General features: G+C 60.0%; 2 protein-coding genes across 3 annotated transcripts in view; one reads left to right on the top strand and one right to left on the bottom strand.

Moving 5' to 3' along the window:
- The window catches only part of CAMSAP3 (calmodulin regulated spectrin associated protein family member 3), a 34209-nt gene extending 25749 nt beyond the window's left edge, over nt 1-8460 (top strand). For both annotated transcript variants that reach the window (XM_077838808.1, XM_077838809.1), the window contains 9 exons: nt 282-358; nt 1051-1126; nt 1583-3431; nt 4695-4831; nt 5084-5310; nt 5515-5611; nt 5999-6117; nt 7504-7622; nt 7778-8460. In XM_077838808.1, the coding sequence (XP_077694934.1) occupies nt 282-358; nt 1051-1126; nt 1583-3431; nt 4695-4831; nt 5084-5310; nt 5515-5611; nt 5999-6117; nt 7504-7622; nt 7778-8080 (3004 nt within the window). In that variant the 3' untranslated portion in view covers nt 8081-8460. The remainder of the gene's footprint in view (nt 1-281; nt 359-1050; nt 1127-1582; nt 3432-4694; nt 4832-5083; nt 5311-5514; nt 5612-5998; nt 6118-7503; nt 7623-7777) is intronic.
- A 1459-nt stretch (nt 8461-9919) lies between these two features.
- XAB2 (XPA binding protein 2) lies at nt 9920-27338 on the bottom strand. The gene is made up of 19 exons (XM_077838810.1): nt 27170-27338; nt 25568-25716; nt 24996-25119; nt 24057-24254; nt 23398-23532; nt 22800-22964; nt 18240-18384; nt 17673-17824; nt 15513-15632; nt 14869-15000; nt 14306-14437; nt 13961-14074; nt 13469-13631; nt 12796-12986; nt 12062-12184; nt 11651-11822; nt 11430-11556; nt 10893-11008; nt 9920-10685 (listed from the first exon to the last, which is right to left on the bottom strand). The coding sequence occupies exons 1-19, from the start codon at nt 27227-27229 to the stop codon at nt 10624-10626; spliced, it is 2580 nt and encodes an 859-aa protein (XP_077694936.1). The 5' UTR covers nt 27230-27338; the 3' UTR covers nt 9920-10623.
- Nucleotides 27339-27507: the final 169 nt, after the last annotated feature.

Genomic DNA, 27507 nt, shown 5'->3' on the forward strand with positions numbered 1-27507 from the left:
ATTTTGTAAAATTCAGTCTGAGTCTGACTGGCTTCTGCCCCAGATCACTGCCCCTTCCAGTCTTTGACCCAGGCAGAGCTCCCCCTGGTGGACACCTCAGTGTGACACACCATGTACCCCATACCCAAAGCCAGGAGCCCACTGGTGGGCTGGCACAGGGCCTGTGGGTTGCTGCTCAGCCATCTCCTCTGGGGCCAGGTGATGCTGAGCTGGCACCTGTGGGCTCAGGTGGGGGAGGAAATGAGGGGCATATGTGATCTCGTGTGCGGTCTCTCTCACAGCGGTTCCCCGGTGTTCAGCTTCCTACACCCGCTCCTGCCAGGCGGGCAGCCGCAGTCGCCGCTCAGAGGCTCGCTAGGTGAGATGCCCTGCCCTCTGCGGGGGATGGGGTCAGGGAGGGCCCCAGCTATTGCTGGGGCTGTGTGGGGTTCAGGCCTGGTCTGACCTCAGACTGGTGCACACTCTCCTGAACGATGCCTGCTGTCTGCGAAGGCCCCCAGCTAGGGGGTATGTGTGTGTGTGGGGGTGGGGAGGGGACAGACCTCCAGGCCCACCCTGCTTCATCTGGATCTGAACCCCTTGAGTTGGCATTCAGGGCCCTGCACTGCCCCTGGACACAGAAGGGTATAGAGAGGGGCATCGTAACCCCCCAGCCCAGGTCCCTATAGACCCAGTCCCTGCCCCAATCCATCCTGGAGGGGGCTGGGGAAAGCTCTGGCTCCCTCTGGGAGGGGGGCAGAGGGTGGAGCTGTGGGGTTCCTTGGGGGGTGGGGGTGGATGGTTCTGAGCTGCCTGGGGTGGGGGCTGGATCTGAGCCATCCTGGAGGGCTGGCAGGGTGGGGTCCCAGGATGTTTGGGTGGAACTGAGCTGTTCTGTGAGGTCCCTAAATGGTTTTGCATCACGAGCTATGGGCCATCTGAGAGGGCAGGGTCCTGAGGGTTGGGGTGCTCTGGGCTGTCACAGCAGGGGGTTGGTGTGAGGTCCCAGGGGCTTGGGGGGGCTCCAGGCTGTCTGGGGGGGTTCTGTGTGACTGTATCATTGCGCCCCAGGTTCCATGCACCACTCTACCTCAATGTCCCATGTGGAGGGCGGATTTGGCAAATCCTGGAGCAAGAAACAGCTGAGGTGAGGCAGGAGGGGGCAGTGCGAGTGGGTGGGGAGCACTGCAGGTGTGGGGGCTGGGCCATGGTTCCTTGAGATCTCTGCAGGGAGGGGCCTGTACCCACTGAGTATGGGGATTTGGTTGTTGGGCCCTAACCCTCTCCCCACAGCCTCCCTCCCCACTGCTTTCCATGCAAGGGGTTGGAGTGGGGATGGGGATATGGGAGGCGGGGCCTTCCCCCCAGCTCAGCCCTTCTCACCCCCAGGTCTGTGCAGGGGCCAGGGCTGGCACATGTGGGGGGGGGGGTACTGTCCCTTTCTGCGGGCATGGCTTGTTTCTGCACAGCCAGACTCTGGCCCCCTGCTGTCCTTGCAGCCATCTGTGCTCTGTGCAGGGAGCGGGGCCTGTTCCCCTCTGAGGTGGGCATGGTGGGGCAGGGCCTGTCCCTGCCCAGCCCCTCACCCCTCCTTTCCCTGCAGCCACCCACTGTCACAGGCCGTGTCGTTCAGCATCCCCTTTGGGCTGGACAGCGACGTGGACATAGTGATGGGGAACCCTGTGGGCATGCTGCGCTCCATCAGCTCAGACAGCCTGGCACCTGTGCCCACCTGCCTGGCCAGCTCCTCTGGCCCGCCCCCTGAGGACGCCGCCCAGAGGCTGGCCAAGGACGAGGCCCCCAACGGGCTGGTGGCGCCGCACCGGACGGTGCATAAGGTGGCGCTGTCTGCCAAGGGGGTTGCGGAGCGCGAGGGCCCCCCAGTGGAGAACGGGCTGGCAGACGGGTACCCTGACCTGCCCACCATTGAGGAGGCCCTGCAGATCATCCACAGCAGTGAGCGCCTGCACCCTGAGGGGGCGGCCGACGGCTTCTACCTGCATTCGCCAGAGCCCCCCAAGCCCCCCCGGGCACCAGAGCCCACGCCAGCACTGGCTGTCTACCGCTTCCACAGCGGGCCTCCCAATGGGCGTGCTGAGGGCCCCACCCCACCTGGAGACGGCAGCCTGGACTCGGACGCCGAGGACCCCGCCCACCCGCCTGGCACCAAGGACGACACCTCCTCGGGCCTGAGCTCGCTGAGCTCCCAGCCCGACAGCGCGGGCTCCTCGGGCGCCGGCGTGCGCATGACCAGCTTTGCCGAGCGCAAGAAGAAGCTGACAGCCCCCGAGGGCAAGGCCTTGCAGAAGAGCACTGGTGAGAGCTCGGAGGTGGGTGCTGTGCCCCCCGAGGACAGCCCTGGCCGCAGCCCCGCCCTGAGCTCCGAGATGAACCAGTTGGGCGCCCGGCTGGAGGAGAAGCGGCGCGCCATTGAGGCGCAGAAGAAGCGCATCGAGGCCATATTTGCCAAGCACCGCCAGCGGCTGGGCAAGAGCGCCTTCCTGCAGCTCAAGCGCAGGGATGGGGGGGGAGAGGAGGAGGAGGAGGAGGAGGGGGAGGCCAAGCTGTCGCTGGAGGAGCGGCTGGCCCGGCTGGAGGCAGAGGACGTGGGGGGCAGCCCGCAGGTGCAGGCCGAGGAGGAGGGCCCAGGCCAGGGCCACCTGGAGAAGCAGGTGACGTTCTCGCCAGAGATCAAGGGGGCCCCCCTGGACGAGAACCTGGGCGATTACAACCGGGCTGTGGCCAAGCTGAACACGGCGCTGAGCTCCCTGCAGCTGGACATGCAGCGCCTGAGCCAGCAGCAGCAGCGCCTGCTCCAGGAGAAGAAGCCCAGCCAGGCCTGGGTCATCCCGGCCCCCAAGGGCCCCGCCCCGCGGGCCAGCCGGGAATTCGTGCCACCCCGCTCCATGGAGCTCTCGTCCTCCTCGCCCTCGCCCTCCCGTAAGCCCCCCGTCCCTGCCGCGCCCTGCTCGCCCCAGCCAGCCCCCAAGAAGGCTGCCCCCACGCCCCCCAAGAGTCCCAAGCATGCCCGGCCCGTGGAGCTGAAGCTGCCCCCACTGACCCGGGTGCTGACGCCCCCCCACAATGTGGACACCCTGCCCCATCTGCGCAAGTTCTCGCCCAGCCAGGTGCCCGTGCAGACCCGTTCCTCCATCTACTTCTCGGAGGAGGCACCTGGGCCGGAGCAGCTGCTTGAGTCCCCTGAGCTGGAGACCCAGGGCAACCTGCGCCCTGTGGCCTCCGTGGTGCCACAGAGCGGGGTGGGCAGTGCCCGGGTGTCCGGGGACGGCACCAGCGATGTGTCCTCGCCGGGTGAGCGGCGGAGCAGCCTCATTGAGATCCCGCTGTCCAGCCTCCAGGCTGAGGAGGGCGACAGGGATGACTCGCTGGAGGAGTCGCTGACCGAGGTGCTGGACATGGAGCCACGGGCCGGCCTGGGCTTCTTCTTCAAGGTGAGAGCCAGGCCACATGGGACAGAGCCATGCACCCTGCTGCCCCAGGGTACCCCTCCCACGGCCCATCGCTGTACTGCCTGCCAGAGCCTGTCTCAGCCACAACCTGCCATCCTGTCACAGGAGCCCCTGGATTGGGAGTGTTCTGCTTTGGGGAGGGGGGCGCAGGGAATGGGACATGGGGCCTTTCCCCTCTAGGGGTGCTGTCATCTGAACCAGCCAGTTTCCCAGTGCTGGGTTCTGTGGGGTTCCCTCCCTCCCAGGCTCCCTTGGGTCACAGCCAACTTCTTCCTGTAGGGAAATCCTAGGGCTGCTGTTTTTGGGTCCCTGCCTCCCCCAGGTGCCCTCTCTGAGCAGGCTCCTCCCCCAGGATCTGCAGCAGGGGGCTGGCTGGGATGCAGTCCTGCCCGTCTGGTGCCATGGCATCGACCGGTGTCTTGGCAGGGTGCGGCTGTGGGTCGCTCCTGCCCCAGTGGGCCATATGGGGGCAGTGCTATGGGATGTCGGCTCAGCTGTACAGTTAACCCTTTGGAGTCTCCCACAATGAGTCTATTGTCTAGAACACATGACATTATGGAGGGATGGGGGTGTAGGGTCCATGGGAGTTGGGCACCTCAGAATCTTTATGGCTCTGGGTCTAGCTATTGTCTTTTTTTATTAACTCCCACATGCTGGGGCTGCATGGGGGACGCTGCAGGGGGTTAACTGACCTGAGAGCAGCAAGGGGACCTGGGTCTCACGCTGCCATCCGGGTCTCACAAGCCATAGCTGTAGGACTGCCTAGGAAATGACTCGTTCCCCTGGGGAACTCCTTGCCTCAGGATAGTGCCCAGGGCAGGAGCTTAGCTGGCTCTGAGGATTAGATATTGGTCTGGGTAACACCACTGCTGTTACAGGCCTGGATGGTCAGTATTTGCCCCTGAGCAGGGTGGCTTCCTGCCCCTCCCTCTGAAGCAGCAGGTTAGTGGCCCAGCTTGGCTGTGGGCTGGGATAGCTGGGCCCTGCCCTCAGCTGCGTGGCTTTCTGGGGCCCCTGTGGCTTACGCTGAGGCCAGTGGAGCTGGTGAGGGGCTGGGGGGTGCTGGGATACCCAGGATGCACTAAGGCTTGTTCTGGCTTCATGGGGATGTGCCCTCCCTCCCCGCCCTTGCTGGAGCTGTGGCAGTGCTCCACGTGCCTGGGGCCTGCTGTGTGCCCACATGCCGCCCATCGCTGCTGCCGGCGGACCCTGGCCCTCCCGCTCACTAGCTCCGTCCCTGCCCAGGACGACGAGAAGCCGGAGGACGAGATGGCCCAGAAGCGGGCCAGCCTGCTGGAGCGCCAGGCGCGGCGCAACGAGGAGGCGCGGCAGCGGAAGCAGTGGCTGGAGGCTGAGAAGGAGCAGAAGGAGGAGGCAGCCAGGTGGGGGGTAGGGGCCCATGTTGGGTGGCACCCAGGGGGGTGGAAGCTGGTGCCAGGGTGGTGCTTAGGAGGAGGGCATGACTGGGCAGCATCAGGGTGGAGCCCAGGTCTGCAGGTACCCAGGGGTGGGGGGCTGGTCTGAACAGCAGGGGCTGGTGCCAGGTGGGGGTGGTGCAGGAAGCCCTGCCGCAGGGCTAGCTGGGCGGCTTTGGGGCAGAGCCCAGTGCCTAAGGGCCATGCTCCCCATGCCAGGCTGCAGGCAGAGGAACGCCCACGGCCGGAGGAGGAAGCAAGCCCACGGCGCGGCGACTTCACGCGCCAGGAGTACCTGCGGCGTCACCAGCTGAAGCTCATGGAGGACCTGGACAAGGTGCTGCGGCAGAAGCCAACCACGGTGCGCGCCCTCAAGAAGGGGCGGCCCAAGACGGTATTCTGCGACGACTCGGCCCTGGCCCGCAGCCCGGTCAAGGGGCTCCTCGGTACGGTTGGGGGGAGGGTGGTTCATGGACAATGGGTGGGGGGGGGGGAGATGGGTTCATGGGGCTGTCCTGCACAGCTGAACCCCATACTCCAGGACCTGGAGGGCTCAGGAGCCAAGTCTGACTTGACTTCGGGGGGGGGTGCTTTTTTGGGGGGCTGGGGAATGTTTTGGGTGCTGTCTGACAGAGATCTCTGCCCCCCAGGCTCCAGGCTCAGCAAGGTGTACTCCCAATCGACCCTATCCCTCTCCACTGTGGCCAACGAGCCTGGGAACTCGCTGATGGTCAAGAGACCCTCCAGGTGAGAGCGTTGGGGAGTGGGCTGGGCAAGTAACCCCCTGTGCTTCTCCATTGTCTGGCCTCCCTCTGCCCCCAGATTCTGCCACTTTAGATACTGGGGTCGGGGGCAGCATTCATTCTGGCTCCTCCCAGGGGCCTGGAGCAAGGGGAGAAAGCAGCATAGCTCCCATTGGCAGGGGAAACCCCAGGCTGGGGGGCTGGCCTGGGGATCGCTTGAGTCCTTCCTCCCTTCTTGGGGGAGTGGGGGGTGGAGTCTCCTGTGGGGGCAGTGATGGAGATGGAAGGTTTTGGGGGTGGTGACTCCCAGGGGGCTGGAGGGTGAGTGGGGTTTGACTGGCTCCTGCATTGGAACTCCTGCCCTGTCTCTAACTGCCCCCCTGCCCCACAGAGCTGCGTCCCCCTCGGGCCTGATGTCCCCCAGCCGTCTGCTGGGCAGCCAGAGCCGTGAGCGGGACTGGGAGAACGCATCAACTGCCTCGTCACCTGCCTCTGTGCCAGAGTACACAGGTGAGACAGACACCCAGACACCACCTCCCCCCCCCCCACTGCCCCTACTCAGGCCCAGAGTACATGGGTGAGTCACCCCCACCCTGCCACCCCTTCATCCCCCACCTCTGACCCTGGTAAGACCCCCCTCCCCCCGGTTGCCCTTCCTCCAGCCCAGAGCACATGGAAAAGACCCCTCCCCCTGCTTTGTGCCTGAGTACAAGGGTGAGACCCCCCTGCCCTGCCTCCCCACACCTCTACTGCTCCTCCAGATCCCCTCCTGCCCTGCCTTCCCCTACCACCCTGTCTCCATCCAGAGTATGTGGGTAAGATCCCTGCTCATTGCCCCATTTTCCCCCCTTGCCTTGCCTTTATCCCACTGCCTCCTCCCAGCCTCCATCCCCAAGTAAACAGGTGAGACCCCTTCTTTCTCCTGCTCTGCCTCCACCGCCCCTACTTCCATCCCTGAGTACCCAGGTGCCAGGCCCCAAGCTGGGGAAGTCTCTGGGAGGAAGCCCTTCGCTTCACTCCAGGACAGGCCACACAGCCTCCCCGCTTCCTGCCCAGCGAGTCCAGCTGAGACAGACCCTGGTAGAGATCTGTCCATGCAACAGGGCCCGATGCCCCTCAGCCCAGGTGACAGGGCCACTCACCCAGCGTTGTGAGCACAGTCGGGTTTTTTAGCCACCTGGACCCCAGCCTGGGAAGTCCTTAGGCCAGCCCAGAGCAATGATGGGTGCCGTGAGCCTGGCCAAGCCCTACATTCAGGCTCTGTCTGACCTCCTTGGCTAGATCCCAGGTGGGAGCCCCGACTCCTTCCAGCAGCTAATGCTCCCCCACCCCCCTCCCTTGTCTTCGAGCTGGGGTCTGTGCTCTGTGGCAAGGCTGGGAAATCCCTCTCCTGTGGGTGCTGGGGCAAGGTGCCAGTGTCCTGTACCATTGTTTTCTCACATTTTCGGTTAAGGACTGGCTGAGGCCAACCCCTGTTTAAAGGCCCATGCTGGCTCAGTGCCATTTAGACCTCTGTCTCTTAGCCTGCCCTGAGAGCAAACAGTCCTCCCACATGCAGAATATAGGGGAAACTGAGGCACAGAGGATTCATTAAAAAGTTCCCACTTTGTGATAATGGCTGAGACCCCTCCCCTTTTCCCACCAGGCTCTCACCTGCCTCCACCTCCTGCTGCCTTCCCCAGTCCTGAGTACACAGCTGAAGACACCTCCCTCCCCCCCTCCCCCCCAAAAAACCTCTAGCTGCCACCTCCATCCCCCTGGACATTGATTAGAACTACCTGGGCTGGTCTATTGGCTGGCTGGGGCCCAGTGGGAGGTCCCCTGTGGGTGGGGGCAAGGCCTGGTGGGACAGTTCCTAGATCACTGGATCTAGCTCTAACCCACTCTCCCTGGCAGGGCCCAAACTGTACAAAGAGCTGAGTGCCAAGTCCAACAAGCACATCATCCACAACGCACTGTCACACTGCTGTCTGGCTGGCCGTGTCAACGAGCCCCACAAGAACAAGATCCTGGAGGTGAGGGGAGGGGGGGGGCGGGCAGCTCTTACTTTTCCCCCATCCCGGAGCAGGCAGTGATTGGGGTGTGGCTGGGGGGGTGAATGGGTTAGGGGGCCCTTGTATTGTGGGGTTGAGGGCTTGCCTGGTCTCTTAACCTCCCCTCTGCCCCCCAGGAGATGGAGAAGAGCAAAGCCCACCACTTCCTGATCCTGTTCCGAGACTCCAGCTGCCAGTTCCGGGCACTCTACACGCCAGCAGGGGAGACGGAGGAGCTGATGCGCTTGACGGGCTACGGTCCCCGCACCATCAGCCTGGCCATGATTGAGGGTATCTACAAGTACAGTTCAGACCGCAAGCGCTTCACCCAGATCCCCACTAAGACCATGTCCATGAACGTTGACGCCATCACCATCCAGGGCCACCTCTGGCAGACCAAGAAGCCAGGCACCCCCAAGAAGCCGGGCACCCCTAAATAACCTCTCTGGGCTGAGAGCCCTTCACACAGCTGCTGCTGCAGGACCCCTGTGCCCTGGCTGTGTGCCCAGGCAGGGCCTAGCAAAGGGGGAAGGGCTTATCCTGGGAACTGCCAAATACACTAAAACTATGGGGTCAAAGGGCATTGGGGGAGAACTGCCTTGGTAAGGCCTGGCCCTACCCCCCACCCTAGGCTGAGGGGAGGGGCTAGGTGCCCCTAGACTGGCTACTCTGCTCTCTGCCCCCTTCCCAACCATCTGAATGTCAGACTGCACCCCAGGGGCATGTCTCTCCCCCTCCCTCCATGAGGTGTGGATCAGGGCCTGGCCCCTGGGCTGTGTATATTATACATAACTATACAGAAATTGAGCTATTTAAATGATTTTGCAATGATTTGTATATAGTGAATTGCATTTGATAAGCAGGTTGGGATGGGCCTGGTGTGGGGGACAAGGGGTGGGTGGGTGGGTGTCCGTCTGTCTGTCTCCATATCTTGTCTATTTTGTATCTTCTAAGCTTCTGTCACAATGGAATTATGTGTTTGAACTCCCCCGTCCTTGCAGGAGGGGTGCTGGGCACAGGACTAGGTACCAGGGGCACTGCCTCAGGCCTTGGGTGGGAGGGGACCTGGCCTCTGGGAAATGAGACAGCCTGGCCTGAGCCCACCTACAGCTGCCCCAGGGAGCAGGACTCCCTCAGCCCATAGCTCCCCCCACCCCTTCTAGCCCAGGTGGCTGCTGCCTGTGCCCCTGTTTGGGGCTGGGATGCTGTCCCACCAGCCCTGTCTCTTCCTGTGTGGCTGTGTCCAGCTGGGAGGGGCCTGCTCCCCTTTAAGGGGCTGGCTGGAGCTGGGCCTGGTCAGGTGATCCCCCTGGGCCCCCCAAGCACTGATACCTAGGTGAAAGGGGGGCAGGGCCTGCTGGCTCCATGTGGCAGAGGGGGTGCTGGGCAATGCTGTAATGAGCTGGCAGGGACCTCACCCTGTCACTTAATAAAGTAACTTAAAGGTGCTTCTGTCTCTGCCTAGTTCCTCCTCAGAAGAGCAGCCTCACCCTGCTGCCCCAGCACACCAGGGAATTGGGCTCCATGTGTCAGGGAGCCTGGGTTCTAGCCCCAACTTAGGGAAGAGGGGGGCCTGGGCACAGGACTCCCAGGGGAGGCTTCTGGTTTCAGTTGAGTCCCACATGGAAAACTTTTCCTTGTGGTTTTATGGTGGAAAAAACTTCAGTGCTCTGGCCCAGTCCTTGCTGGTGCTCAGAGCCTGAGCCAAGGGCTGCATGTGGAAAATGGAGACCTGGTCTCCTGGCCTGCAGTGACTGTGCCCCCCTGCTTGGCAGCAGGAACTGCCCATGCAGGCTCTGATGTTGCTCCACCCCTGTATTAGCTGGTCCAGGGGGTCAGAACTGGTGCTGACCAGCATATTTAACCCTAATACTGCCCCCTCCTGCAGGGACCTTTAATGCTCAAAGCTGCCTGGGCTGCAGTCCAGCTCCAGCCCCCCACCTCACATCATCCTTCTTGCTCTGACAGCTTGCCTGGACCTGGCCAGAACCAAGGGTCCCTCTCCCCCAGCCCTGACCTAGACTGGCATGGTGCAGTTGTGGGGAGGGCCTCCCCTAGGGCAAGCCCAGGCTCTAGCCCTGCAGGAGCCTATGGTGAGGAGGCTGCCTGACCTGGGGTGAACAGCCTCTTCCAGGCCCCTGCTGCACTGTCACCACATCCCTGCCCAGCACAAGGTGGGGGAGGGCATAGTGCAGGGGGGAGGTACTACTTGGAGCTGTTCCCCTACACCCCTCCCTGAGCAATGAGAGCCCAGCTAAGGTTAGAAAAAAACATTTATAGTCAAACACAGCAGCCGGGGGGGGGGGTGGGCAGCACTCCCCCTCTCCCTTCACAAGAGCCAGGGCATGGCTACCCAGCCTCCAGCAGGGCATGGCTACCCAGCCTCCAGCACCCCATGGGCCAGGATACAGGCCTGCACTCAGCCATGGCAGCAGTAGGGGGAAGAGCACCATGTGTATGGCTTACCCCACACACTAGCCTGTGGAGCCCAGCTGGAGGGGGCAGATAAACCACAGCTCCTGGGATGGCCCCCAGGGGCTCTGCCTGCTCCCTCCCCACTTAACAAGCCTGGCTCCCAAAGTGCTTCATGAGGAAACGGGCAGGTGACAGGGCAAGGGGCCAGTAGCCCAAGGACAGGCTGGCTCCATCCACTCCTGCCAATGGCCCGGAGCAGAGTCCTCCCCTCCCTGCCCTGGGCAGCAGCCAGCTACTTAGAGCTACAGCACCCCTGCCCTGCTAGGAGCCAGGGCCACCCAGCTCCAGAGCCCACGGGGAAGGGATAGGGCCAGAACTCAAGGAGCCTGCTTGGCTTACAGGGACAGGAAAACTAAGGCAGTCGTGCCCTGGGTGAGGGGCTGTGCTGGGGGGCACATGGCTCCAGCCCAGCAGCTCCAGGCTGGCCCAGGAATCAAAAAGTCCAGACCCCTCTGCCCACAGTCCAGGAGTGGAGCAGGATCCATGGTGCCTGCTGGCTGCCCCCAGCTCAGTCGGCCTTCAGCCCCCCGAACACAGCTGAGGGGACGCTCTGCTGCTCCAGCTGCACCTCTGCAGGGAGAAGGGGAGGGTGGGTCAGTGGTGAGCCAGCACCTAGCAGCACCTGCCTCCAGCCAGGAGACAGACCCAACTATGCCACACCCAGTGCCCAGCTCCTACCCATCTCCCATCCTCAGCCTAAGAGGGCAGGACATCCAGCTCCACTAGGCTCCTCCCCCAGCCAGCCCCCCAGTCACAGCTGTACACCCCACCCCTTACCATCAGGCTCATTCTCCTCGCTCTCATCCCCCTCCTCCTCGTCCTCATCAATGTCAATCTCGTCAGGGTTCACCTGCCTGGAGAGTGCGGCCAGCTCACTGCGTGACGCATCGCTCCTACCAACATACCAGGGGGGAGGGAGTGAGCCAGGGGCTGGGCACCAGGGAGCCAGCTGCTCCAAAGGCAGTCCTGGGCCCCCACTGTCCCCACCCCCATCGATCCACAGCTCCCCACATGGCTCTAGGCCTAAGACAGGCTCCCCGCAATGTGCAGGGGCTATGGCTGGCTGTGCCCTGGGTGCCAGCCCCAGCCAGCAGGGAAGGGGTGAGGGCAGCACCCAACAGGGAGGGTGGTTGGGGGTTATGGGCTCAGCTGGTGAGAAGTCAGCCCAGGGCTGCACTGGCTCTGGGCAAGGGGCATATCAGAGCCATTGCTGGCTATAGGGCAGGGGAGCCAAGCCCCAGCATGCAGTAGGGCCAGGTGCCTAGATGCATGCTAGAATATGTAGTCTCCACAAGCTGCCCTATCCCCACAGACCTGACAAAGAGGATCTTCTCCTTGGACCGGGGCTTGTCCCGCTCTGCCTCAGCCGCCAGCTGCTCTGCCCGCTGCTCCAGCAGCTTCATGTCATCCATGCCACTCTGCCCCGGCGCCAGGTCTGACACTGGAACCAGAGAGCAGGGTAAATGCCAGGGACACCTCTGTGTGGGGTATAGGTGCCCCCAAGGCTCCCACCATGCAGGGGGCAGGTTGCTTACCGGTGCCTGTGGCATTGCTGGAGACTTTGAGCATCTGCGAGGCCATGAAGTTGACCTGGGTGTTGTAGGTGGCTTGGACGCTGCGTTTGATGCGCAGCATCTCCCGGATCGTGTCTTCGTTCCCGTGCCGGATCTCAAAGTCCTTCCATGTCTGCCAGAAGGAGCCTGTGGTCTGGGGGTGGGGGGTGAGCCCAAAGGGGGTGAGCCTTGCAGTCCCCAGCCCCATGGCCTGTCCTACCCATCTCCCAGCGTTCTCTAGGGCAACTGATCCCTCTAGCAGGGCCCAACACCCACCTGGCTGGGAAACGAAGCCTAGGGAGCCTGGGGACGGTAGTGCCAGGGACCAGACTGTAGGGGACAATCCTGGCCCCAGCTCACTCTGCCACCCAAAGTTCCCCCTGGGGCCCTTACCCGGGGGTCACAGATCTGTGAGCAGTAGGAGTAGATGGCCCGGGCCCGGTCGATCTCACCCAGCTTGCACTCCATGTCGGCAAAGCGCTGGCACATCTCGCGGGCGTGCTCGTCTGACAGCACCTGTGGGGGAGACCAGAGAGTGTGCCCCTGAATCCCACCAGCCCCCATCCCCACTCCTCCTCGCCCACCACCGGCCCTGACCCCAGAGCGCATCCTGGGCGGATGGACCTGACAGCATGCTCCCCTGAATGCCCTGCCCCTGACCCCACCTGTGGGTGGGGGAATCCGGATGCCATGCAGTGTGCTCCCTGCAGGCTGGGGCTCAGGACAGGCTCCCCACTCCGAAGATCCCGGGTTCATGGCTTCACAGCCTTGGGTGCAGAGTACCAGGGGTGAGGGGAGTGTTTGGGGTTTGGTCCGGTGCTCTCTGTGCCCATCTCTGCTGCCCGAGCGTCCCTGTTACAAGAAGGCAGCGCTGCCCTTTAGTGCTGGGACAGGGGGTGCAGACCTCAGCCAGCCCACGACTCTCTGCCTGCTGGATGGGTCTAGGGCTCCTCAGCACCAGCCCATGGGATTTGGGTGCAGGAGGATGGGAGGGGTTTCTGCTACTGAATGGCAGGAAGGGGCCTAGGACAGCCCAATGCACTGGCACACAGGGGTGGGGGCAGTGCTCTAGGCCCATGTGTGAGGGGGAAAGGGGAAACCTCTGCCAGCCCTACCCCCCACCTCACCTCAATGGCCTTCTCATAGATGCTGCGGGTGTGCGTGACCCCATAGATCTCGGCTGCCCGCTTGATGTAGATGTTGTACATCTCATACTGCTCTGAGGGCTGCACGGCCCGCGTGGCCCGCTCGTACACCGCCATGGCATGCCGCGCCAGCCCGAACTCCTCCTCCAGCTTGGCATACAACAGGTAGATGGCTGCGGGGACAGGGTGCATCAGGGGCTGGCTGGCACGGGGTACGACTGAGGGCCTTGGTACAGGGTCACCAGGCCACAGGGTGACTCGGAATCACATCAGAAACCTGCAGCATCCCTGGGGCAGAGGCAAAGCTGGCTGACGGGGGCCAGGGGGAGGGCCCTGCAGAGGGTCATGTGTGTGAGGGGGGAGCAAAGGTAAAGCCAGCTGGTGGGGGGCTGCGTACGGGGGCGCTGGCCCTGCCACAGCCCAGGATCTCAGGCCCTCTTTGCCACACAGCAGTCTGCGCTCGAGTCCACATGGAGCCGCAGGGCCCGTGGGGCTGGGCTCCCCCCGTTCAGCATCCCATCCACCAGGGCTCCCCTCAGCTTGGTGACAGGACTGGCCACCAGCGTGGGTGGAATCCTGGCCAGAAAGAGCCACATGGCAGTTGATGCCAGGATGCCCTCATACCGGGGAGCCAGGAACCCCTGCCCCCACGTACTCTTGGCATATTTCTGGGGGCAGCCGTCCAGTGCCTGCTCGAAGAGGTCGCGGGCACGCTCCAGCTTCTTGCCACCATAGCGGTCGATGAACTTGGTGAGGTAGGTGTTCCAAATGTCGTACACGTTGGGCCAGCGGAACAGGGAGATGCCCCTCTCGTAGGCCTGCCAAGGGAGGAGTGTGAGCATGGCTGCCCGGGTCCCCCTGGAGCCCTCACATCTGGCGGAAGTTCCATGACCCTCCCAGGAGCAATCTCAGCCTCTCCCCCCACCTGCGATCTGCACATTAACCCTATAATCCCCATGGAGCCACCTCAGAGACCCTCTGACCCAGCCAGCTCTGCACCCCTCCCTCGCCAGGCAAACGCCTGCCAATCAGGGGCTCTCTGACAGACCTGCCCACCAGTTCCCCCTCACCCCTACGCCAGCTCTGCTTCTTGGAGCCCAGCTAAATCCCACCCTCCCTTGTCCTTAACAGTGGAACTCCCCTGCACCTTGAAGCTCTCCTCGAAGTAGGTGTGCTCCTCCAAGAAGAGGGCGTAGTTGATGATGATCTGGGGTGTGGCGATGCGCAGGTCCAGGATGCGGTCATACACCGCCTTGGTGGACTAGGAGAGAAGACCAGGCGGGCAGCAGTATTAGGTGGATTACGGTAGGGGCTGGCATGCTGCAGGGATCCAGTGGGCCCAGCAGGATGGACAGGGGCGGCTGAAGGCTGAGCCTGGCGCCATCCCCAGTGGAGTCCACCCCCCGCAGTTCCTCTGCCGGAGAGCAGCTAGGGCCCGGCTCCTTGGCCCGCCGCCAGGGACCTGGCCCCTGAGAAGGGTGGGTATCCTCACCTTGAAGGTGCCCAGGCTCTCTTCCAGATCGGCCAGCATGGACCAGACCTTGAGGGACTTGTACACGCGGTTCTGGACGGGCTCTGAGGCGTCAAAGTATTCTGCTTTCCTGGCTGGGATGGCCGTGGCTTTCTGTGGGGCAAGAGGGGAGCACGCTCAGTGGGGCAGCAAACCCTGTGCCCAGGATTTCACGGCCAGCAGCACACAGGGCGGGGAGGGCCATTCAGGGACCCATGACATCCCCTGGCAGGCGCTACGTAGGCAGCTTCTCACCATCACTCACTGAGTCCACAGCAAAGCATGGCCCACACTCAAACCACTAGACCGCCTGCCCCTCCCACAGCTGGAAGTGGAACCCAGGAGTCCTGGTTCCTGCCCCGCCCCACCCCTCCCAGAGCTGGGAGTGGAACCCTGGAGTCTGGACCTTAACCTCAAGATGTTCCTCTCTCCTCTACCCACCCAGGACTCTCCAGCAGCCTAAGGGATGGTTGCCTGGCACTTGCCCTCGTACCCCACATTGCCACTCCCATCAGCCCCCCTATACCCAGCAGGGCTGGGCTCACCCGGAGGATGCGCAGGGCTTGGTCATAATTCTCATGGCGCAGCTCCATCTCCCCATACTCGCACCAAACGCAGGCTAGGTCGTCCACCTGCTTGAAGTTCACCTTGGTGGCTTTCTCAAAGATGGTCCTGGCCTGGGCAAGGGGACGGAGGCAGAATCAGAGGGAGCACAAGTTGCTCCCCCCAGGCCCTGACCAGCCCACTCCCCTGAGCTCTGGCAGGAACCCAGCCCCTCCTCCCCGCCTGGCCCCAGGCCAGCCTGCTCTCCCCCAGCCAACCTGCTCCCCTGAGCTGTGGCATGAGCCCGCCCCACTCCGTCTCCCAGGCTTCAGCAGGGGTCCAGACACAGTGCACCCAGCCAAGCAGAAATCCCTCCCTCACAGACCCCTCTGCCCTGGCTTTCCAGGGTTGGCATTAATGGGGATTCTGCGCAGACTCTCTCTCCAGGTGCTTGGGCGATGCTCCTGCCCAGTTTAACCCCCACTAGCAGCCACTGCTGGGATCATGAGTCCTGCTTGTGTGATGCCCCAGGAGGAGGGTCCTACCACCCCGCACCCCACCCTCCCGATGGGTCCCCTGGGCCAGGGCAGGGAGAGGAGGCAGCTTCTTTTGGCTGTTCTCATTCCATGCCCCCAGCAACACTCACATCCTCGATCTGCCCATTGTCCTCATAGAACTTGGCAAAGGAGACCCAGAGTGTGTGTGTCTTGCCAGTGGCCTTGAAGGGGTCCACGGTCTGCACGGCCTCCGTGTAGGTGTTGATGATCTGTGAGGTCAGGTGGGCGCCAGCGTTAGATCCAGCAGGAGGAGAAGGGCACGCTCTGCTGAAGGCCTTTGACAACAGAGCTGCTACAGCAGGGCCCACACAGCCCCTCCCCATGCCCCAGAGGGGTGCCTTCTAGGGGTGAGGGTGGAGTTCAGTCTCCCTTGAGACTTGACTTGAGACTCCCTGGGGCAAGTTAGTCTTCCTGGCGATCTCACAGAACCCAGTGATGAGGAAATGGACCGAGACCTGCCCACACTGCACAGGCATGCAATGGGAGCAGCTGTCAGTCATTCCCATCCTGGACTGGAACCTGGGCCCTATGCCCTGGGCTTGAGCCTGGATCAGCACCAGTGACACAGCGCCTCGCCCTCGTCCCCTTCCCCAGCCTCCGCAGCCAGATCAGAACCGGGGCCTGTAGCCCATTCCCTGTGCCCCAGCTGTTCTAATGCTCTGGAAAGAGCCCCAAAGACGAGCTAAGTCCTTGCTACCCCACTCCTTGCACAACCACCTACACCCACTGCCAGATGGGTCGAAGTGGGAATAGTTTAAGAGTCCTGCTCCTGCATCAGTTTCCCAGCGAGTGGAAGGGGCCTGGTTGCTCTCAGGGCAGGCTAGGAGATGAATGCGAGGGCCTTATTCCCCATGGTAGTGGAGCATCTGAGACGCCAATGGGGACCCCAAATTCCAGGCCATTGACACCTAGCACCCAAGGACCTAGAGATGGATTTCCCCGTCTCTCCTTAGGGAAGCTGAGCAGCAGCCCCCGCAGCTGAAGATCAAAGGGCTGCTGAAGTCTGAGGTGGGGAGACCAGGGCTGGCTGCTGGAAGGAGTCAGGGACTCTCGCTTGGGGTTGACCAAGGAGGCCAGATGGAGGGTCAGATAGAGCCTGAACAAAGGGGCTTGGTCCAGCTCGGCTGGGCTCTGGGCTAAGCAGGAGGGTCTGTGCTTTAACCTCAGTGTTCTGGGCTGACTACGGACTCCCCATGCTGCCTTTGGGGTTACTGTTCTGACAACGCTGTGCGAGCATCGCTGCCAATGCTGGGTGAGGTCATGAATTCCCCATGAGGGTCTGTCCCCGTGGGACTCGCTGAATGGAGCTCGCGGGGTGACGCAGGGGTGTGGAAGGCCCAGGCTCCGGAGGCGGTGAAGCCATGGGGCTTACCCTGGAGGAAGCACGACAGCCTGAGGGGGTCTGGCACACAGGAAGGCTCCTCCGAGAGACTGTTCAAAAGGTGGGGCTGTAGCACTGATCAAGTGAACACCCCGACCTGAGTCCAGTGTAAAGCCGGTGCAGTGAGGGAGCCGTGCACAGCTGGGAAACGCACTGACCCTGCCTGGGGCAGTAGGGCCCAGGGCAGCGCCAGCTGCCCAGCCAACCTCTGCGTAGCACACCAGCCCTGCACCCCCACTACAGCACCCCCTAGGGCGGCCCAACACGCTACATAGCCAGCAACTCTTACCCCCTTGGCTTCCCAAGGACGCAGCTACCACCCCCATCTTAGAGACAGGTACAGAACAATGGTGCCACTTGCCAGAGAGAACAGTGAGTGTGTGGCAGTACAGGGAACCCAGGTGTCCTGACTCACCCGAACCACTCACCAGCCTCTGCCTGGGGCTATTTCCCAAGCAAATCCCACCAGAGGGCTCAGCCATGCCAGGCTGGGCTTTTCAGAGCTCTGCAGACAACAAATCTGGTGTCTCAGCCTCCCCCGAGCCATGAACCCCATACCGAGCCACGCTGCACGAACTTGTGCCCCAAGCCCATCACACTACACCGTGCATCAGCCTCGTGCAGAGCAGATTAGAGGGGGAGATCAGTCCCACACCAGAGATGGCTGCATCTCAGCACCAGGCACAGGATCCCTGTAAAACCAGACCCCATGTGCCCCACAACCCAGAGGCAGCTGTACCTCTGCCCATCTCCCCATTCCCCTGGGATGCCAAGGGGGGGGGGAGGGGCACATCAGGATGAGAAGGCAGAGCCCCAGGGTGAGTGTGTGGCCCCCAGCATGCTCCCCCGGGGGATGGGCTGGCCCTACCTCTCGGGGCTTCCCCTCATAGAGCTTCACACGCTTGTGCCACTCGTGGACATTATGGGGGTTCTGGCGCAGCAACACACTGTTGAGCAGCAGGGGGCGCCGTGTGATCAGCTGCTCAAAGCGAGCCAGGCGCAGCTCCAGGTCCACATCATCTGTAGTGGGGAGAGGCACAGGCATATTAGCCACTGCCCTAATGTCCCTGCCAGGCCCTGGCCCTGGCCCTCCAAGAGTCCCGAGTCCCAGCCCCCCATTTAATGCTCCCCATTCCCCTCCCAGAGCTGGGACTCGAACCCAGGAGTCCCGACTCCCAGCTCTCCCACTGGGCCTAGCAGGGTCTTACTATCCTCCACCCCTTCTGAGCAGTCATTTGTGCCTCCCATAAAGAGCAATCAGCTGCCAGAGCCTGGAGGCCAAACGCAGCCCTGGTGTAAGTGGTGTAACTGCAGAAGTCAGTATTACCTCCTTGCCCCCCAGTGCCACACCTGGGGCTTTGCCTCCCCAGGCTGGCCAATCCCTGCTTAGGAGCGCTGCATGGTACCTGCAGGCGGGGCCCAGTCCCCCACTCACCCTCCTCCTCCTGCCCCAGCTCAGAGGTGGTCTCCATCTTGGCTGCGATCATGCTCTCCTCGAACTGGGCGTAGCTGTCAAACACCTGGGTGAAATCCCGCACTGTCATCACCGTCTGGATGGCCTCCTCGTACACGTCCCGGGCCTGAGACACATGGTACCGTGAGCAAGGCCCCAGGCTCCCTGCCCCACAAAGGGGCTCCCCAAGCTAGCTCCCAGGAGAGAAATGGGAGCTCCAGCCCCTCCATCCTGATAAGCCTCCAAAGGGCCCTTGCCCAGAGCTGAGATGCAGCAATCTATGGGGTGGAGGAGTGGATACAGGGATCCCTTGCCTGGCGCTGAGATGCAGCCACCGGTGGGGGCTGTTTGGTCCCTTGCCTGGTATTGAGATGTGGCTGCTCCTGGGATGGGGTGCAGCAACTGTTGTAGTAGAGAAAGAGAGCCTGGAGCACTGGGCCTGGTGCAAAATTTAAGGCCTGAACCCAAGGCTGTGAACCAAAGTCAGGACATGTATTAAAGTAAATGCTCACAAGGTGGCTGTTCACTATATGAACTTGGGAAAGTTGTTGCTAGTGGAGGTCCTAGATATTTACAAAAATGTATCTTAGAAGGCTAGTACAAATACACAAAAAAATAGTACAAAATCAAATGGCTTGACAAATCAATCAATAAGAGTATTTTGTCCAAAATACAAGGAAAAAGCAGAGGTAACAAACGGGTGTCATAAAACACGACAGGTGCTGTATAAGTTGTTTGTCTCAGTCTGTAGATGTCGGGGGACCTTGCCTTAACCCTTTGTGCGGCCAATCATAGAATATCAGGGTTGGAAGAGAAATCAGGAGGTCATCTAGTCCAACCCCTGGCTCAAAGCAGGACCAACACCAACTAAATCATCCCAGCCAGGGCTTTGTTAAGCTGGGCCTTAAAAACCTCGAAGGATGGAGATTCCATCACCTCCCTAGGTAACCCATTCCATTGCTTCACCACCATCCTAGTGAAATAGCATTTCCTAATATCCAACCTAGACGTCCCCCACTGCAACTTGAGACCATTGCTCCTTGTTCTGTCACCTGTCATCACTGAGAACAGCCGAGTTCCATCCTCTTTGGAACCCCCCTTCAGGGAACTGAAGGCTGCTATCAAATCCCCCCCTCACTCTTCTCTTCTGCAGACTAAATAAGTCCAGTTCCCTCAGCTTCTCCTCGTAAGTCACATGCCCCAGCCCCCTAATAATTTTCATTGCCCTCTACTGGAGACACTCCAATTTGTCCACATCCTTTCTGTAGTGGGGGGACAAAAACTGGACGCAGTACTCCAGGTCTGACCTCACCAGTGCTGAATAGAGGGAATAATCACTTCCCTCAATCTGCTGGCAGTGCTCCTACTAATACTGTCCAATATGCCATTGGCCTTCTTGGCAATAAGGGCACACTGCTGACTCATATCCAGCATCTCGTCCGCTGTAATCCCCAGGTCCTTTTCTGCAGAACTGCTGCTTAGCCAATCAGTCCCCAGTCTGTAGCAGTGCATGGGATTCTTCCTTCCTAAGTGCAGGACTCTGCACTTGTCCTTGTTGAACCTCCTCAGATTCCTTTTGGCCCAATCCTCCAATTTGTCTAAGTAACTCTGGACCCTATCCCTACCCTCCAGCATATCTACCTCCCACAGTATTCTTGCCAGCAAGTTAAAGCAGTATGGGCTGGATGAATGGACTATAAGGTGGATAGAAAGCTGGCTAGATTGTCGGGCTCAACGGGTAGTGATCAATGGCTCCATGTCTAGTTGGCAGCCGGTATCAATTGGAGTGCCCCAAGGGTCAGTCCTGGGGTCGGTTTTATTCAATATCTTCATTAATGATCTGGAGGATGGCGTGGATTGCACCCTCAGCAAGTTTGCAGATGACACTAAACTGGGAGGAGAGGTAGATACGCTGGAGGGCAGGGATAGGATACAGAGGGCCCTAGACAAATTGGAGGATTGGGCCAAAAGAAATCTGATGAGGTTCAACAAGGACAAGTGCAGAGTCCTGCATTTAGGATGAAGAATCCCATGCACCGCTACAGACTAGGGACTGAATGGCTCAGCAGCAGTTCTGCAGAAAAGGACTGAGGGGTTACAGTGGACAAGAATCTGGATATGACTCAACGGTGTGCCCTTGTTGCCAAGAAGGCCAATGGCATTTTGGTATGTATAAGTAGGGGCCAGCAGATCAAGGGATGTGATCGTTCCCCTCTATTTGGCATTGGTGAGGCCTCATCTGGAGTACTGGGTCCAGTTTTGGGCCCCACACTACAAGAAGGATGTGAAAAAATTGGAAAGCATCCAGCGGAGGGCAACAAAAATGATTAGGGGACTGGAACACAAGACTTATGAGGAGAGGCTGAGGGAACTGGGATTGCTTAGTCTGTTGAAGAGAAGAATGAGGGGGCATCTGATAGCTGCTTTCAACTATCTGAAAGGGGGTTCCAAAGAGGATGGATCTAGACTGTTCTCAGTGGTGGTAGATGACAGAACGAGGAGTAATGGTCTCATGTTGCAGTGGGGGAGGTTTAGGTTAGATATTAGGAAAAACTTTTTCACTAGGAGGGTGGTGAAGCACTGGAATGCGTTACCTAGGGAGATGGTGGAATTTTCTTCCTTAGAGGTTTTTAAGGTCAGGCTTGACAAAGCCCTGACTGGGATGATTTAGTTGGAGATTGGTCCTGCTTTGAGCAGGGGGTTGGACTAGATGACCCCCTGAGGTCCCTTCCAACCCTGATATTCTATGATTCTGTACCTCTCCCCCCAGTTTAGTGTCATCTGTGAACTTGCTGAGGGTGCAATTCATCCCATCATCCAGATCATTAATAAAGATGTTGAACAAAACCAGCCCCAGGACCGACCCTTGGGGCACTCCACTTGATACCGGCTGCCAACTAGATCATACCACTGAGCCCAATGTGGCCAGCTTTCTATCCACCTTATAGTCCATTCATCCAGCCCATACTTCAACTTGCTGGCAAGAATACTGTGGGAAATCGTATCAAAATCTTTGCTAAAGTCAAGATATATCCAGTCTCCACTCATCCACACTCTCCCCATATCCACAGAGCCAGTTATCTCATCACAGAAGGCAATTAGATTAGTCAGGCATGACTTGCCCTTGGTGAATCCATGTTGACCGTTCTAAGGGACAGCTGAAATTCCTGCTGCTGACTGAGCCGCTCCTTGCCTCGGGCACTCACAGGTTAGTGTGGTTGTAGCTCTTATGGGACGCTAGGACTTTGCCTTAAGAGCAATAAACCTGGCCGAGCAGCTTTGTCACCAAACCATGCCTGTGGTCTTTCTTTAGAAGTAAGATTGGGGGCTGCTGAATCCGCAGCTGCGCTACCTGCTAGTGCTGATAACACCTGATCTCCAAGAACAAAAGCACTGAGCAACCGTAACAGCTTAGCAGCAACATTCCTCTCTTCCACACTGTTTAATAGTCACATGGCAACACCACACAAAGGGAGATGATTCAACCCTATGGCGCTAGGAACCTTAGAAGTACTGACTGGTTAGAGGAGACAGAACAACTAGAGACACTAACTTTGGGGGAATGCAGAGGGTCAGCTGGAGCATGCTGGATTGGGCCTGGACACTGAGGTTAATATCCTCACTGCTGAGAAACACGTCATGGGCTCATCAGTGACTAGGTAGCGTTCTGTGAGCTGTTTAATCCCTGCTATATTCCACCCCAGAGGCAGGCACACTCCAGAACCAGGACAGTGATCCCTCCAAAGATGTGCTCTGGGCTCCTTCCAGATGACACTGGCTAGGCAAACAGGAGCTACCCCAGTGCCTGAGTGAGCAGGGAAGCCCAGCTGCTTTCCATATTGGGGTGGTGAACTCAGACTCCCTGCATCCCTGCTGGGCTGGACAATTCCCCGGCATCCCTCTGCAGCCAGGGAAGCTCTGTGGGAGGCAGGAGGGGGGGCTGTGAGGAGCTCCCCCAACCTGCTTCCCTTCCCCATCCCCCCAGACTGCCCTGTCTTTGCATTACCCTCCCAGTCCTCCCCAGGCACTTCCCTCCCAGGTCCCCACACTTCCCCCGCCCCGCCCCCACCCATTTCAGGATCCAGTTCAAATGTCACCCACCCTGCTTCAAAACTCCTCTGAGATTCAGCTCAACCATCCCAGACTCCCATAACCTCCCCACAACGAATTACCCAGTACCAGCTTCCTTATGGCCCTTACGGCTGTTGCTAGTGAGAGAGCCTTCTCCCATGCAGCTCTTGGATCCAACCCTCAGGTGGAGACTTCCTTCTCCTCTCGCACTCCACCACACCTGGTTTCTCTGTCTCCTCAGTTCATGATTCACTAACCCTTTGGGGGCCCACGCTGCACCCAGCCATGCAACCTCCTGGGTTGTTGCTTCCCAGGACCTTTAACCCCTGTGCCCACCAAATTAAACACCAGCTTCCCCTTGCAATGGGAAAGCCTTTGCCAGCAGTTAGTACCACTCACAGAGCAGCCTGCATGGAACAGCGCCCATCCCTAAAAGCTCCCAGTGCTGGCCTTGCCCACCCCTCAAGGTACCTTCTCAAAGTGCCCGCTGCGGATGTAGTAGTCGGCCAGGGAGCACCAGAGCTTGCCCAGCTGGTCGGTGAAGCGGGTGAGGCCTCCGCGAATGATGGCCCCAACATTGAGGGACTTCACCTTGTCAGGATTCTGGGAGATGAGGTCACAAAGCTCGTGCCACAGCTGGAGGGAAGACGAGACATCAGGCAGCAGGGCAAGGCTACACAGGCCACTCAGCACCCACAGGGAGCTCCCAGGCCCTGAGCCCATCTAACCCATCCCCCACACAGCATGACAGCTATTCCAGTTCCTGCCCTGGGCTTGGTTTGCACATCTGAGCCCATCCCCTCCACTTCCCAACACGCTGGGGCCTGGGCTCCAGTCTGAGGTCTGGTACCCAGCCCCCCCGCATTCACTCCTGCTGCCCCACCTGGCACATTCCAGGGTGTGAGACCCCCCTGCATAGGGGAAGTGCTCTGAGGGACCAGCAAGGAGGCTGGGGCACAAGCCGTCCTTAAGGGGAGGGAGCAAGAGGAGCTATTAGCAATGGGGTGGATGACTGGCACAGCTGCCCCCTCAGGAAGGAAGCCTCGCTCTGGCAGCATGGGCACCTCACCTGGTAGTTGGATTTCCCCTCCTTGGAGACGAACCTCTCGTCATTGACCACAGTGGCAAGGCGGAGGGCAGCCTCATCCAGCCGGTCAATGGAGCGCAGATATTCGATGTACTCCTCAGCGTTCTCAGGGCTCAGCTGCATCACACACAGTGGGGATGAGCATGCCTGGCAACCTAGCATTGCCCATGCTTTTGCAGGTTAGCACTGCCTCCCTCTGTGCCACCCCCAATCTCCAAGCACTTCATAGTTCACTAGCCCCACTCTGTGAAGGGAAACTGAGGCACAGAGAGAGGGAAGTGATTTGCTTGAGGTCCCACAGCTAGCTGGGGCAGGGACAAGCAGAAGGAGAGTGCAGAACTTTGGGTGCGAACCTGGGATTGGGATAGACAGGTTCAATTCCCTGTTCTGGCTCAGCCTCCCTGCATAACCCTAGGCAGGTCACTGAGCCATTCCCTCCAATCCATTTGCCTCCACTGCAACATACCCTGCAGCTGTGGGCGGGGTTAGGGCTGGATCTTGACCCTTTGAGGAGCAGAAGCTCCAAGGCCTTTGTTCCATTGTTGTGGATCCACTGTGCAGAGACACGCAAACCCAAAGGAGACTGTTCAAAAGGGGGCAGCTCAACAAAGAGTAAAGATCAGGGGGTCTGGTGCCCTTACCTTCAGGTACCTGCGGTAGACTCGCACAGCCGTCTCGGGCAGGGGGTACAAGCGCACAAACTTCAGGTAGAGGGGCCAGATTCGATGGTGCTGTGTGATGGGCAGTGCCCGGAGTGCCCGGTCAAAGGTCCTGCGTGTGCGGGTGATCCGGCACTGGTCCATGAGGAACTGGCAGTAATCTAGCCAGATCCGAGGCATCTGCCAGTTCAAGAGGCAGGACTGCTTACCAGGGCAGGACCACAGTGCGGACCCGACTCCTCCTATCATGGTTATACTGCCATGCTGTTGCACAGCTGTCCTTAAGGACAAAACCCCTTCTCCCTAAGGAGGGAAGCCCTGTCCCCAACATTGTGGGTACCTCACCTAGTATTTAGATTTCCCCTCCTCCCTGTTTGTTTCATTCTGGCCGGCGCAATGGGCAGACAAGGCCCTGGGGGTGGATCCTCAAGAGCACCCTACAGAGCCTTGTGCCTCAAAGTTGCTGGTTCCAACCCACCCCAAGGCCAGAAGTGACTGACAGCCACCCATGGCGTAACACAAAATAAGCTTGCTGGACCCAAGGCAGCTTCCTGCTGGCCCCCACCAGCCAGCTCATTAGCAAGCTGAGCACAATGAGGCCTGGTCAGTGCCAATGCAAGTGATGGCACGGGGGAACTGGCCCTGTGGCTGCCCAGGCTATGACCATTCTGGAGACACACATGGGACTCAGAGCTGGCAGGCAGAGGTCTAAGGTGTGTGGGGAGTTCATGGTTGGTGATGAGGCCCAGGACACAAGGGGCCCATGATTGGGTGATCTACAGCCCGGGGTAGGGGCCGTCCATGGCTGGGGACAGGGCCATGCAGAAAGCCTCCAACAACCCTGCCCTCATCAGATAGCCTTCATCTACCACCGTCAAGCCCACCAGCTTTGCTGCTCATCTGTCCCAGGCCTCCCCATACCTTGTGCATGAAGACGAGGGCACGTTCATGGCAGTTGTTCACCTCCTCATAGCCAGGGTCAGTCACACACCTGTTCTTCACCTGCTTCCGGCGCTGCTTAAGGTAGTTGTACCACAGCTTGTAACTGCAAACACCATGGAGTTGTCACTATCAGAGGTTTCTTTAGCCTGCGCTCCTGTCCAGGCCCTCACAGAGCCTCCTGCTGGGAGAGGCTAGGCATGTGGTAGCCGGGAACTGCCCATATCCGGTGCACCTGCACTTCTCTGCAGTGCTTCCCACATGAGATCACAGCAGTTGTGAGCTTCTAAAGGGTATGTCTACACTGCAATCAGCGGTGTGACTGCAGAATGCGTCAACAGAGATGAGCTGCCTTTGATCTAGTGAACCTGAATAACAGCACAGGCTTTACAAGTGAGCCCACAAGCCTGGGTATGTACTCGAGTGGCTAGCTTCATTGCCATTGTTATTGAGCTTGCTAGCTCAGGAGTGTATACACACGCTCCTGTCACACCTCTTACTGCAATGTAGACATGCCCAAAGAGTTCTCCATGCCTTTGCTCCCAGCCACATACCTGCCTGGCAGCTCCTTGAGGGCTCTCTCGTAGATCAGGTTCAGCACATGCCGAGGGGCGTTCTGCTTGAACTCAATGTAGCGGATCCAGCACTTGACAGAGAAGGGGTTGCGCAGGATTTCTTCCTCGTACTGCAGATCCTCCTCCTCCTGCATGTGGGAGGAAGGGATTAGAGGCAGAGCCCAGGCCTCTCCTTTATGCCCAGGAACCTCTGGGCACTAGCAGCACCGCTTCCAAGACTCAGAGTCCGTTTAGTAGCGAAACCACCAAGGGAATCCAAACTTTTAAAGAACTCATTTTCCTCTATTTATTGCAACCTGTTTCCTTGTTCAGTGTTTGCTCCCCCCATGGTGGGAGCCTGTTTTGTTAATATGGGGCTGGGGATGCAAACGTACTGGTTTATTATTGTAGGGTTGCCTAGAAGGGCCACGGCTTTGAAAATGTTGTTTTGTCACTACAGGGTAAGGTTAAGGTTACTACAGGGTTGCTCAGGAAAGCTAGTACACTGGTTGTAACCTGTACACTGGTTGTTATTACAGAGCTGCACAGAACTGCACACACACTAGCTTGGTATTGGAGGGTACAATAAAAACCAGACAGAGAGCCAAACTGAGATGCCGAAGGCTGACCCTTGCACCGCAGCTCCAGGGATAAGGCCTGGGGAAGGACTCATGGCACAAGAGTTGCTCCAGCAATGACAGGCATGTACACTTGAGGGTTCCTGAGTTTTCCAGGGTCCAACTTTGGAAACCCAGAGCTCTGCCTGGATGTGGCCGATCAAATCCTTCCTCGCACAGTGGGGAGGCGGACATGGGGACCCCAGGCTGGTAGGGGGCAGGTCTGAGTCTATGGGAGGCAGCGTGAGGTCCATGGAAGGTTAGGGAGCAAAGCTAGGTCCATTGTGGCAGTAATGGCAAGGGCTCTGGGTCCATGGAGAGTTAGGGGACAGGGCTGAGTCTATGGGGGCAGCACGGGTTGGGGGGGGAGCTTCTGGGTCCATGGAGAGTTAGGGGACAGGGCTAAGTCTATGGGGGTAGCACGGGAGGGGGGCTCTGGGTCCATGGAGAGTTAGGGCACAGGGCTGAGTCTATGGGGGTAGCACGGGGGAGGGGCTCTGGGTCCATGGAGAGTTAGGGCACAGGGCTGAGTCTATGGGGGTAGCACGGGGGAGGGGCTCTGGGTCCATGGAGAGTTAGGGGACAGGGCTGAATCTATGGGGGTAGCACGGGGGAGGGGCTCTGGGTCCATGGAGAGTTAGGGGACAGGGCTGAGTCTATGGGGGCAGCACGGGGGGGGGCTCTGGGTCCATGGAGAGTTAGGGGACAGGGCTGAGTCTATGGGGGCAGCACTGGGGGGGGCTCTGGGTCCATGGAGAGTTAGGGGACAGGGCTGAGTCTGTGGGGGCAGCACGGGGGGGGGGGCTCTGGGTCCACGGGGAGGAAGGGGGCGGGGCTGGGTGTGAGAGGCGGGGCTCCGTGGCCACGGGAGCCTGGGGGCAGCGAGGGGTGGAGTCAGAGGGACCCCAAGGGCGGGGCGAGCCCAGGCCGAGGGGCGCTGTAGGGTACGGTAGCCTGAGCGGACATGACGCGGCCGGGCACTCACGAAGAAGAGGTCCGGCTTCCCCCCGCCAGCGGCCACCGGCGTCTCCTCCAGCTCCGGCATCGCGGCTACACCAGACCCTGGCCCCCGCACGCAGACCCCGACAGGCCCCAGCGCGCGCCGATGACGCAGGCGACGCGCCGCGCTCTCTTAGCGTCAGGGGGCTGCCATCTCGCGGGGACACCGCTTATTGGCTAAGAGGGCCGCACTTCCGGTGAAGCTCCACCTTCAGGGACCACTTCCGCCCAGGAGCCATCTTTACTCCGGCAATCGGGAGCGGGCCCTCCTTGCCGAGTTCTTAACCAATGACCGAAGCTGATGCTGCTCCTTGACCATTAAGC

Source organism: Eretmochelys imbricata, chromosome 20 (genome assembly GCF_965152235.1).
Source record: "Eretmochelys imbricata isolate rEreImb1 chromosome 20, rEreImb1.hap1, whole genome shotgun sequence".
Lineage (NCBI taxonomy): Eukaryota > Metazoa > Chordata > Testudines > Cheloniidae > Eretmochelys > Eretmochelys imbricata.